Here is a 12400-nt window from a genome sequence, read left to right as displayed (position 1 = left end):
ACATGAGTGCGCCACACAGAAAATTCGCTCTAATACTTGTGAGGAAATTCAAACCGACCTCTGTGCAGTCACTGAGCAGAGAGACAGCAGTGTCTGTGGGATTGATGTTGATGGCCTTCAACTCAATCAAATTGTTGAGAGAGCTCCCACCTGGAGAATAAACACAGTTGATCAGGTCACCCAGAAAAGGTTTCACTATGAATGACCTGAAAGGCATCATGGTTCTTTACCTGATACCACCACCAGTGAGGGCATGTAGCTGCTGTCGGCTGGATCTACAGTCATTTTCAGTCTGTGGACCAGGATGTCTGGGAAAAGCTCCAACCTAATCCAGTGCTATTGAAAACCAACAAAACAAAACAGCATAGATTTTTCCCTCCCTCTCAATTAAACTTAGAATCAAGTTTCCAATTGATCTTTGCTATGTAAACAAGCAACCATACAGTACTGCTGAAAACTTTGATTAGACTGACCTTCCCCTGAGAGCCTGAGGACTGCCAGCTTTGCTCTCCACAGTCTATGAGCCGAGACGCCTGGTTAACAGAGGATGAAACGCTGAGGTTCTTCACCACTCTGGACCACTCATCAATCAGCATTCCACGCTGATTGTTGTGATGCCTCTTTAGCTGCTTTCCCGAGCGCCCACTGAAGGTGGGTGACTGACCTAAAGGGAAATTATTAGGTTACACTGTTGAAATGTTAAATGACACAGTAGTTATTAAACAACACATTAAATTTTCACAGACCTGGTTCATTTATTCGTCCAAATGAATGTCTAGGATTGTGTTTACGGGTCTTGAAGCAGCTCTCGCAAAAGTCAAAGTCATCACAGCTCCGACACTTAAACCTGGGGCCATTTATAGGGAACATCTGACATCCGTCACACCTAAGGAAAATGTAGAAACAATATCATTTCTTTTAGTTTATCTATTTATTTGTTGTTGAGAGGTGATTTTCACTTGTACTCTATGTACCTGACACCAGGATGTACACTGGGAACAAGTTCCATCTCTGACAGCAGCCCAGTCCAGTGTGACTGCTGAGGAAAGTCCACTATCACATCTTTCCCATTGGCACTGAAAGCTGGACAAAAAAAAAAAAAACAGCAACAACAGTTTTTATTTATCCCTGAAGAGAAAGCCCTGTGCTACAGGTTCGTGATACACAGCAAAACATTCCGTAGAAAAGTATGGTTCAACCAAAACTGAAGACGACTAGCAAGCAGTTAATTTAAAAGTGAAAATTATGTTTAGACTAGTGCTGGCAAACGATTAACCGCATCCAAAATAAAAGTTTTTGTTTACATAGTTTATGTCTGTGTGCTGTGTATATTTATTATGTTTATATAAATACTATATTTATATAACACTCACACACAGAATATATTTTGAAAAAATATATATTTATTTAATTTATATTATATATAAATATATTTCATGTATAAACTACATTTTTCTGAAATATGTACATGCATGTGCGTCTATTTACATATACACATAAATATTCACAATACACACACATGTAAACAAAAACGTTTTGGATTTTCGATGCGATTAATCATTTGACAGCACTAGATTAAACCTCTTTAAACATAACATATTTTCCGGACTATAAGTCACACTTTTTTTCATAGTTTGGCAGGTCCTGCGACTTAGTCAGTTGCGACTTATTTATCAAAATTAATTTCACATGAACTGAGAGAAATGAACCAAGAGAAAACATTACCGTGCTCCTGTAGTCTACACTGAGCAGCATAGAGCGCCCTCTCGCGGCTGTAGACGGTAATGTTTTCTCTTTCTTCTAAATAAATGCGACTTATAGTCCAGTGCGACTTATATGTTTTTTTCCTCATCATGATGTATTTTTGGACTGATGCGACTTATACTCAGGTGCGACTTATAGTCCGAAAAATACGGAAATCGTGTTACCTTTGACAACACCCACACTCCTGTGAGTGACAGATCCCCACTTGTACTTTGGCGTTGTGACCGAGGGCTTCACCCGCACTTTATCACCTATCTTTATATGAGACGGAGAACTCTGTGGAGGAAACCCTGGATAATAGAGAATAACATTTATTTAGTTTAAACAAATACTGTATATAAATAAACAAATCCACTATAAGCAACAGGAAAACTAAATATAACTGATACAAATTAAAATGCAATTAGGACTTCAGTCCATATAAAGTGTTTAAGAGCAGAAGATAAAGAGGATTTACCCAGCAGCTCAGTGTGGATATAACGGACCCAGTAAGTTCCTCCTTTCTGCTGCCAGTCACATTGCACATTCAGATCATGCAGGCCGTCTCTGTCCAGCTTGATCACTTTCCCCACATCTCCCTCGTACACTTCCTCGTATGTCCTGCAGCATCGTACCATCATGCCCACCTGCAACACACAGGCCTCTGATCAGCTCATCTCCTCCATTACCACCCAAAACCATTAATAAACAAGCGTAGCCCCTCACCTGAATGTTCTCTCTCACATATACAGCGTAATCATCATTGCTCTGAAAATCCGACCTCTTTTTAAAAGTCTGACTCTCAGTCACCACGACCCCAGGAGGCTGACATGCAAGGGAAAGAGCATTTGTTACGCATTCACTGACTACAAGTGAATCTGGTGTGTGAAGGATCATTGCGTGTATGTGTTATTATACGCACCACAGGGAAGGCTGGCTCAGGCTCCTCCAGCTCTTCCAGCACCTCTTCCTCAGAGTATTCATCTGATACAGTATCTGCATCTGACAGATCTGTAGTTTGAACGTCTGGATGGTCCAACAACCAGCCCACTAATGCCTCTACACCTAAAACCCAAGCATAATGAATCAGTTGCTAACAAAAATGGGAAAACAAATGGTATAATCAACACGGTAGTGCCCAAATGACCACGGCATTACTTAAATACCATGCAAGCAATAGTACTCTCTTCTAAGTGTAGGAACTTTTGAGTACTCAAGCATGCAGTACCGACAGAATTCAATTTAACATTTCATAAACTTGAGCTAGTGGTGCAGTACCTGGCACTCCAGAAGCGCCTGTGGTTCCAGACAGTGATTTAAGGGCAAATTCAATGTTTTTCCTTTGAAAGCCCATCTCCATCAGCTGCAGGACGATGGGAGCAGGGGGCACAGGTGAAGTCTTGTGTTTCTTCTGCTTGGGCGGGCGCATGTGTTGCACAGTGACCGGTGTGGTGGCCTCGCTGGAGCTGCTGTCCTCAAACAGGGGGGAGGACGGGTGTGTGGACTCAACTGCCAGGAACTGACACACTGCCAGAGCAGCTGCCTAATCACACATACCGGCACAAAAGCATTTGAAATTCAGGGAGAAAAAAAAATAAGAAAAATACAAATGCAAGAACTGGGTGATGTAACATCTGAGCTGTTAACAGAAAGGCTTTAAGATCACAAAGTTCTAATCAACAGCATCTAAAGCATAAGGTTGATTACCACAAAAATATAATATATTAAATATTTTTTATTATAATAATTATAATTAAAATATGATTGTTTTTCATGTGTTCAAAATGTATTTTATGCTCACCCACATTGCAATTATTTGTTTAAAAGTAGGACTGTCAATCGATTAAAAAAAAAATCTAATTAAGCATTTTTCTGTGATTAATCGCACACTTCACACTTGCATTATATTATATTATGTAACAAAAATTACAGCTAATAGTTAATATTAATGATAATTTTTTGGGTCAATGTTCTGGACTGGACCGTTAATTTTGTCATACAGGAAATGTAAATACAGTCTCTGACCTCCAATTCGTGGCGGTGGAATATGGCTTTGATGGGGGATGGTTGAGTGGATGCTGACAGCAGCTGCTGGAGGAGAATGAGGGGAGGCTGAGGACCCTCAGGAGACAAATCTCCCACCTCAGGAGACGACACACACTGATCCTCTGAACACAAAATCATAACATATGCATTACAAAATTGTCAGACAAGATGCCATATTTAAAAGCACTCATCAAAATTCTAATAACAACAATAAGAATCTATATGTGGCCACCAGGGGGTAGTGATGTGATGCAACTGAACACTAGTCAGTCGTTCCCAGAGCACTATAAACAGTTAACAGATATAATTAGGGGTGCTCCGATCACGATCGGCCGATCGTTATGCACATCTCGTCAGTAAAGCCAGTTATTTAATCAGCGGTTAATTCCATCAGGTGCCTGATTTCACATAGAGGAGCTGTTAGTACACAGAGCCATTGTTAATAGAGAAGATGCGCAAATCCACTTCATTTTCAGCGTTTATTGGCGCATCTTCTCAGTTAACAACGGCTCTGTGTAGTAACAGCTGCTCTATGTGAAATCACGCACCTGATGGAATTAACCGCTGATTAGAGAACCGGCTTTACTGACGAGATGCGCATTAACGATCGGCCAATCGTGATCGGAGCACCCCTAGATATAATCACTCCTGCATTTTCTGCTTGGTGTAAGCTGTGAGGAAAAAATGTATAACCTTTGACACCACAGACATATAACTGCACCGAGATTAAGACGAGAGCAAATAAGTGAATCCGAAAATGCATGCAGATTGAAACTTGAAGTGAGATCAAGGGTGACATTCTGGTCTCACCTGTAGGATTGGGGCTGATGTCTATGACAGCTGGCTGAGAAAGGATCTGTCGGAGTTTGTCCTGGTGGGAGAGCAGAGCACGCGCTGCCTTCAGGATGTACAGTCTGAGCTGCTGACACCGCAACAAATGCACATCCACCTGATCCGCTGCAAGACAAACACACAAACCAGAATATTTATCATCATACGTAGATTAGTGTAGAACAGATGTTTTTGTTTGGATGGTTGCATGAACAGTCTATTCCTTTTCCCAATAAAATCATCAAAATGACAATTGATTTGTGATTGCTGCATGTGGCGTACCCATAAGTCCTCTGCTGAGGGATTTCTTCATGCGTTGCTTCTCTAGCTTGCTTCCTGCTAAGTTGACTAGCTGGGCCCATACTGTCAGCATAGGCTCAGTGAAGGGCAGGTTCTGAACACTGAATGGAACCATATGAAGCTGCAAAGATATCCAGACAGACAGAAAATAAGCAGCGATATCAACCATGAAGAACAATAATGATGGTTAAGGCTAGATGATATACAGATTCATCAGCTGGGTTCGTGCTCATCAATATAACGTAATTTGTCACACTGTACAACAACAATTACTGTGCTGTGTGTTGGTGCACATGTACCGGTTTGAGCTGACTGAGCAGGCAGACTTTGCAGTTCCTCATCTCATGGAACTGAACAGTGATTCGTCCTTTAGGTGTAATGCGAGTCACAGTGCCCTCCCCGTATTCCTCATGAACCACCGGTCCTCCCAGACGCAGACGCTCATCAATCCCACCGATGACTGCCAAAACTGCCATCAGACTGCCCACCGCCGGGGCTTCAGCATTGGGAAGGTAATCTTCAAGCACAGCCTGACAGAAACACAATGTAGACAAATTCAGTATCTTCTAACCAGGGCTTAAAACCAGTATATGGTGCCTTTAGTAAAATACTTCCATTATTTTTCAACACTACTATTATTTGGCTAATAACGTTAAAAAAATTGGACTTGTACCGCTTCAGTGTGTCTGCCTGCCATTACATCACTGATACCACTGAGCTGGGAGTTAATGTATTCATTAACAAGGCCATTCCATTGGCCAAGGGAGTGAAGTGTACGCAGTACAGCCACAATCTCCTCGGCTAGGGTGCTGCTGTGAGTGGCTGTCAGAGAGGCTTGAGGGCGGGACTTTCTCCTACGCATCGAACCTTCTGTAAAGCAGAAAACGTGATGTTAAAGTGGCATCCTGCTATCAGCATTTAGACTACCTCACAAAGAGCACACAGTGAGAAAGGAGTTAATAAATGTACAGTACCCCTGAGGAGGGGCAGATCTGAGGAACACGTGCTGAGCAAGCTGCCAAGGAACCCAAAGAGTTTCTCCACCAGAAACTTCATATCCTGTGAGCGCTCGGTCTTATCCCAGGAGGGTAAAACCCCCTGTAGAAGCCGCAGGGCAAGAATCTGCCAGGGAGTGAGGAAAGATGGATTAAAACATAGCATACATACCCTGTGGTACTCATGAAGGTTTTAGAATAACAATTCTACTCTAAAGAGACAAGGAAAGCTCTCATCCTCTTGGAAAAGCCAGTCAGAACTCACAGTAAGTGTTAAATGAATCTAGGAAGCAATGTTGGCACCTGTCTCTGTAGCGTGACCGCAGTGAAGGACTGGTGGCCCTCCACGATGCGTATAAGCAGATTGATCCACGCAGAGGAACTCAGGGTACTGCACATCTGAGGCATGAGAGCTATACTGCGAATAAATCCCAGTGTGCACCAGCTCCTGTGCTGCTCACAGGACACCAGCTTGTGAGATGAACAACCTAAAGAAGAAAGGGAGGAATGTGGGTCAAATATAATGTAAACATTATATTATATAATAAGAAATAATAATGAACAAATAAACTCTGGGCTGTTACCAGTTTTGTCATTGGCTCCACTCTCCACCAGTATCCGGAGTAGACCGCACAGAGTGCTAATAGCGTCAGCCTGCATCACCTCAGCGTGAATCCCAGAGGACAGTGACAGTGTCTTCAACAGATTAACTGTGCTGGTCAACATGATTGCAGTTGGGTGAACACTCTTCTCCATCACCTCCCCTTCTGAGACAAAGAGGGAAAGGTTGTATAAATCAATGCAGCAATTACAAATACAGTAAAGCACCAAGACTGGGTGGTAAATGCTTTGTTCTCTTGAATAACGCAGTGCCATGTGCATCACAAACCTGTGTCGTCCTCTGTGTCAGAGTCTTCTGTGACCGGTTGGGTGGCAGGCGGCGGCTCGGCTAGTTTGAGGTCATACTTGCCCTCTTTGCCCATCCTGTAGGAATTGGTGCTGCTGGTGTCCCACTGGACACGAATCCAGCCATCTTCTCCCAACTCCCCAATAACACGGCCCATGCCTGGTGGTGGTCCATCCTAACACACACCAAACAGAAACATGAATAAACTGACCTGACAATGCATTTGTGCAAGGGGTGTGCGATATTGACAAAAAATGATATCTTAATATTGTCTGGTATTTTATCAATAAAAGATAATTAGGCAATATTTTGCTGAGTGTGTTATTGTGTTGGTACTGATGGACTGCTGTGGACAACTGACTCTTAAAGTCTTAAAAATTTTAAAAATTAACCAATAAGTTAAAACTGATTTTTACTGATTTTTGCATTTCATGGGAATTTCTACCTTTGTAAAGCCATATTTTCTTAATGTGACCTTTATCTTTTGAGTCAGAATCTTACATTTAATCAGTGAATTAGAATAACAAGACAATTAGTGTAAATAAGAAGGCAAACACATCAGCTTTAACTTGCCTGATCTCCCCATTTCCAGTCAGGTCCTCTCATCACCCTAGTGCCAATCTTCATCATAGCTGCCAATTCAGGGCCAGAGGCAGGAAGAGGGGTGGGGGTCGTCTCCTTCCTGGACTCCTCGAGAACTGTAGCAGAGTCTCCGTGAGCTACAGAGCTCAGCTCCTCTTCACAGCTATCAGAGCTGGGACCTGTGCCATGCAATGCCAACATATTCACAAAACACATTAAACAGTATAGAAGAGATCAACCTCTCCCTGTTGAAAATCACCCTTTACAATAAAGTCCATCTGACAGTATACAACTGGCTCTATAAAATAAAACCCATCTGATTTAAGAAAGCAAGTCGAGAGAAGGTCCTGACCAATGAGTCGAAGAACACTCTGGGTGAGGGCGAGGATACCAGAGTTCAGCAGGAGACTGAGGCTGTTGGCTCCATGTTTGAGAGTGAGCATGTGGAGCATGGCCAGCAGGAAGCGTGCCTGAGGAATGGTTCCCAAACTGGGGCCTGCTGGGTTCTCATTAGTGATGGTCTGCAAAGGCACTGGCTGCACCCCTGGAAGAGAGGAAACAACATTCAGTAATACCAAACACCATTCAAATAGCTGGGGACTGTAAGTTTTTTTTTTTGTTATTTTAAATAAAATATTTTTGAAATGATTTTTATTCAGCAAGGATGCATTATGTAGACAATAAGTCAGAGACGTTCACATTTAGGTGACAGTAGAATACATATTTCAAGTAAACGCCAAACTTTCTTTTGAATAAATTGTAAAAAAAATTTGTAATCAATTTTCATAAACAAACTAAGCAGCAAAACTGTTTTCAGCATTGACAATAATAAAAATTTTTTTTACTGAGCACCAAATCGAATGATTTTGAAGAATCATGCGAGACATGAAGACTGGGGAAATGGATGCTAAAAATTCAGTGTTGCCACCACAGCAATAATTTACATTTTAAAATGTATTACTATTATTATTTTCTATGGCTAGAAAATAGTTATTTTAAATTGTAATAATATTTCACAATATTCACTTTACGACTATTTTCGAATCAAAAAATGTGGCCTTTGTGAGCATAACAGGCTTCTTTCAAACAATCTTACTGACCCCAAACTTCTGAAGGGGTAGTGCACATAAATACATGAATTAAATGCGTTTTATAATCATTGTAATGACATCACTCATACCCAGCTCCTTGAACTTGCCGCTGGCCTCCAACAAGATGTTGCGGACATTCTGGATAGCCCAGGCATAGAGCTTACCGAACGTCACCTCCAGCAACATGCGGTTAAATGGAGGAATGAGATCTACATCCTTTAGGCAGTCAGACAGGGGCTCTCTATCAGGGCAAAACGGATATTAATGTAAATACAAACCAATGCAAGATACTGTACTGCCATACTAAAATATTCTGCAAAACACAAAAGAATCTGCTAAAAACAGAACATGCAAAACAAATATCCTGCTTGAAGATCGTTTATATCTTTAAACTTGCCCAATATTGGTCCCTTCAGGTATGACTCTCTGCCAACCACAGAGCATGGCGTACTGTACGGAAGGCAGGAGGAAGTTTTTGGATGCCAGCTTCAACATAGTATCTATACCCTCCAGCCGGACCTCAGCTCGCTCCAACTGTACACAGGAGTTATTGTTAGGAGTTAAATACTGTCATTTACAGGTCCATTTTATGTTAATAACTACCTTTTTAGACAACACAAAACATTTTAACTACCTGTTTAAGAAGGCACTTCCTCATCTTCTCCACATCCAGCGGTTCCTCTTTCAAAGCAAACTCAACGATGGCGCTCATGAGGCTGGACTGAGAGAAGGAGCCCTGAACGCTGTGCTTTAACCAGCGGTACTTCTGAACACTGCCTATGGTGCTTAGTAGAGGCTGCCACTTATCCTGCTGCAAGATAAAGGAGAAGAAAATGAACAAGGCTGTTAATCAAATAAAGAAATGTAATAGAATTAATTACGTGACATGCTTGACAGTAATTCAAATTAATTGTATAATCATAAACAAAAGCTCCTCAGTAAAGACATGTCAAATTTATTAACGCACAGAGACACTATTAAACCATTAAAATGTTAATAAATAATTAACTAGTAACAAGATTAGTTTACAAATAGTAAAACAAGTTAATAAACTAGTAAAGACAACAAGTGCATGCCGAACAAAAAGTAAATCCCCAAATCAAGCAGTAGAGAGAGAATACTGAGGATAAATGGACAACAGCAAACCTTTGGGGATCTGACAGTGGTTTGTTTCTTGTCCACAGGGGCGGGACTGATTGGAGCAGGCAGCTCCTCATTGGTCCCTTCCCTCTCCATCTTGTCCTCCTCCAAATCAGCGGACTCTGATTTCTTAGGCACTGAGACAATAAGCAAAACATGCTAGAATTATAAACTGAACATGCTTTTACACATTCACATTTAAAAGAACTATTAGACTTAGTCACCTCTCTTTTTGCGGCGGTCTCTGATCAGTTTCTGCGTGATCCTTTTCCAGCGTGGCTGAGAGCTCAGCAGCTTCAGTTTGGACACAATGGACAGGTCATTGCTGACAGCAGGCCGGAGCTCATTGAACAGGAAACGCAGCCTCTCGATCACTGGGGCGCACACCTCCTTATAAGAGCGGCCTTGCTCCTGGTGCGTCTGTAGCAGATGGGGGAAAGATCAGAGAGTGGGGGGGTCAAAGAAATCATCATCACACTCTAACCCCATTTACACCTTGCATAACCATGTATTAAATTATAAAGGTACGGTGCTAAGTGTATGTTATTACTAAATTACATTTTATCACATATATTATTACGCTCACTTTTATCAAAGAACATTTGGCCTGGTACACCATTCGACACACATCAATCACAGATTTAGGGAGGGACCTCTGTTTCCCCTGGTCCACACCCAAGGCACACTGATCAACAAGTGAGAGGGCGACATGACCTGTATAAGAAAACAGAAATTATACCAATAACACTGACAACTCCGTCTAGAGTTTTTGACAAGTGCACAGAGCAGGATTTCAGAAATCAGAAATACAGAGAAGCCATAAAACCAGCACTTTTTAAGTTACCAAGGTCATGGTGCTTGAGAAGGCAGCAGAGCAGCAGGCGGCCCACTTCCTCTACAGGATGTTCAGGCGGAAAAGTGATGGGAGTGATGAGATGATACTGTTTACAGCACCGCTCGATTTGGCATAGAAAGTCCTGTAGCAAATAAGAAAGAATCCAACAATTATACATGATCTGTAATAATCAAAATGACAGTCAAATATTAGGAATAAATTATACTAAATAAAGAGACAAATCAGTGATAGTCTCTCTCTGTGTATGACCTTCACAGTGTGGTCCTGGGTGTTGTTGTCAGCGATGGCCTGCAGGAAGGGCTGGGCGTGATCACTCAGGGTGATTCTGCGGCAGTAGAGTTTGGCTTTGTCTGGTGTGGTGGTCCCAGGAGAGCTGCAGTGGTCCTCATCCTTCTCCTCATTATAATTATAGTGGATCTGACTCGTCTGAAGACCACCAAAGAAAATCGACGACTGGAGCCATTCTGGAAGGTACAAGGTTTTTTTATTGATATACCACTGAAACGTTTGCTATAGTATAAGCTAAAAAAACGGACTCACTGGCACATTCTAATTCAATGCGGGAGAGAGGGGTGCTCATAGCCAGATATGAGGCATGCAGTCCCAGTAGCAGACCAAGGTTCCTTTCAGCATCTATCAGAGGTGAGGACAGACTGCTCAGGTCAGGAGTTGTCACCATTTCCTGGTTGGGCTGGAGAAAGACAGCCAAAAAAAGAAGACCAACATGAAGTCCAAACAATTTGAGAAGAAAGCAATTCAAATCTATAAAACAAAAGACACGCAGACCTCCATGTATTGTCCCACACAGAAAGCTTGCATGAACTCCCTTGTGTCTTCAACCTGGAGAGCGGCCTCTAAAGCTACTACAGGGTCTTCTCCAGCAAACTGGGCTGTGAGGGGAAACAGTAAATAAACTTAGAAAACGTTTTATTTGAAAATAAAGTAAAAGGTTTTAGTCATTTGAGTAATGTTGTTATACCGAGGATGCTGTTCCCAGTTAAAGTTTGCGTCTGGAAGTCTTTGATGTCATAGACCTTCCCTTCAATGACAGTCCAGAAACCGCCATCTTTGTTATGATTCTCCAGGTCAGCTTTGCGGATAAGCGACACTTCCTCGTTGTTCTTTGAGCTTGACCCATTGAAAAAGAATCCTTCAAAGAAAAAATTATTTTGACTATTATTTTAGTTTTTACTAGAAGATCTTTCATTTTTTCTTTTCTTTTTTTATACATAAATATATTCATACTGGATTGAAACATTACTCAATTATGCAGTCAGACCGTCTTGGTAATGAAGGAGGTGTGTGGATTAATCTGTCTCATACCCATGAGTCCAGGCCAGGCGAGATCCTCATTATCATCTCTCTCCATTCCAGGGGAGAGATGGTTAAAACGGTCCACATGCTCCAGAAGAGCGGCGAGGAGAGGAATGGATCCAGTCTCCTGCATCAGGCCAGCATCACGGGTCAGCAGTAGCACAATGGAGACAATCAACTCTGGCAGCAAAACACCTGGAGAATGAAGAAACAGGATGCTTTGCAATTAAAAATGCCTTCAGAGACCTCAGAAATTAAAAAGCATCACATATGTTTGGAATGACATTAATATACATATAACAGTATTGTCATTTTTAGATGAATTTATTCCTTCAATGCTAGAATCATCCTAAAGCTTTAAATTAAATTTGGTGAATTTAACATAGTAACATTTTTACCTGTGAGATCTCCCTCGAGGACACGTGCCACCTCTGCAAAGTGACGATGACTGTTGAGGGCGATGCTGGTGGCAACAGGAAGGATATCTCCAATGTGTGTGCACAGCAAAGCCATGTACTTCTTCAAAAGAGACCCAACTCCCAGAATCTCTGAGTTACTCAAAGCTGTGACAATAAGAGATAGGGTTGACTGAATG

The 12400-nt window shown here is 41.8% G+C and overlaps 1 protein-coding gene across 5 annotated transcripts in view; it reads right to left on the bottom strand.

The window, feature by feature from the left end:
• herc2 (HECT and RLD domain containing E3 ubiquitin protein ligase 2) overlaps positions 1-12400 on the bottom strand; it is a 56727-nt gene that overhangs the window by 17689 nt on the left and 26638 nt on the right. For 3 of the 5 annotated variants that reach the window (XM_026265671.1, XM_026265674.1, XM_026265675.1), the window contains 34 exons: positions 12204-12368; positions 11815-12000; positions 11471-11641; positions 11278-11381; positions 11032-11182; positions 10741-10955; positions 10480-10612; positions 10222-10349; positions 9860-10055; positions 9642-9772; positions 9130-9309; positions 8893-9029; positions 8585-8736; positions 7757-7948; positions 7396-7583; positions 6805-6997; positions 6500-6682; positions 6219-6403; positions 5895-6042; positions 5594-5790; positions 5220-5450; positions 4903-5041; positions 4600-4746; positions 3769-3911; positions 3022-3286; positions 2666-2808; positions 2470-2568; positions 2222-2390; positions 1929-2054; positions 975-1083; positions 747-886; positions 474-664; positions 231-336; positions 59-150 (listed from right to left, as the gene is read on the bottom strand). In XM_026265671.1, coding sequence (XP_026121456.1) covers positions 59-150; positions 231-336; positions 474-664; positions 747-886; positions 975-1083; positions 1929-2054; positions 2222-2390; positions 2470-2568; positions 2666-2808; positions 3022-3286; positions 3769-3911; positions 4600-4746; positions 4903-5041; positions 5220-5450; positions 5594-5790; positions 5895-6042; positions 6219-6403; positions 6500-6682; positions 6805-6997; positions 7396-7583; positions 7757-7948; positions 8585-8736; positions 8893-9029; positions 9130-9309; positions 9642-9772; positions 9860-10055; positions 10222-10349; positions 10480-10612; positions 10741-10955; positions 11032-11182; positions 11278-11381; positions 11471-11641; positions 11815-12000; positions 12204-12368 — 5435 coding nt within the window. The remainder of the gene's footprint in view (positions 1-58; positions 151-230; positions 337-473; positions 665-746; positions 887-974; positions 1084-1928; positions 2055-2221; positions 2391-2469; positions 2569-2665; positions 2809-3021; positions 3287-3768; positions 3912-4599; positions 4747-4902; positions 5042-5219; positions 5451-5593; positions 5791-5894; positions 6043-6218; positions 6404-6499; positions 6683-6804; positions 6998-7395; positions 7584-7756; positions 7949-8584; positions 8737-8892; positions 9030-9129; positions 9310-9641; positions 9773-9859; positions 10056-10221; positions 10350-10479; positions 10613-10740; positions 10956-11031; positions 11183-11277; positions 11382-11470; positions 11642-11814; positions 12001-12203; positions 12369-12400) is intronic. The other 2 variants (XM_026265673.1, XM_026265672.1) reach the window with 2 other exon arrangements.

This window comes from Carassius auratus, chromosome 6, assembly GCF_003368295.1.
Source record: "Carassius auratus strain Wakin chromosome 6, ASM336829v1, whole genome shotgun sequence".
Classification (NCBI taxonomy): Eukaryota; Metazoa; Chordata; class Actinopteri; order Cypriniformes; family Cyprinidae; genus Carassius; species Carassius auratus.
Note: the sequence above shows the minus strand (reverse complement) of the source record. Positions and strands in the feature narration are given on the sequence as shown.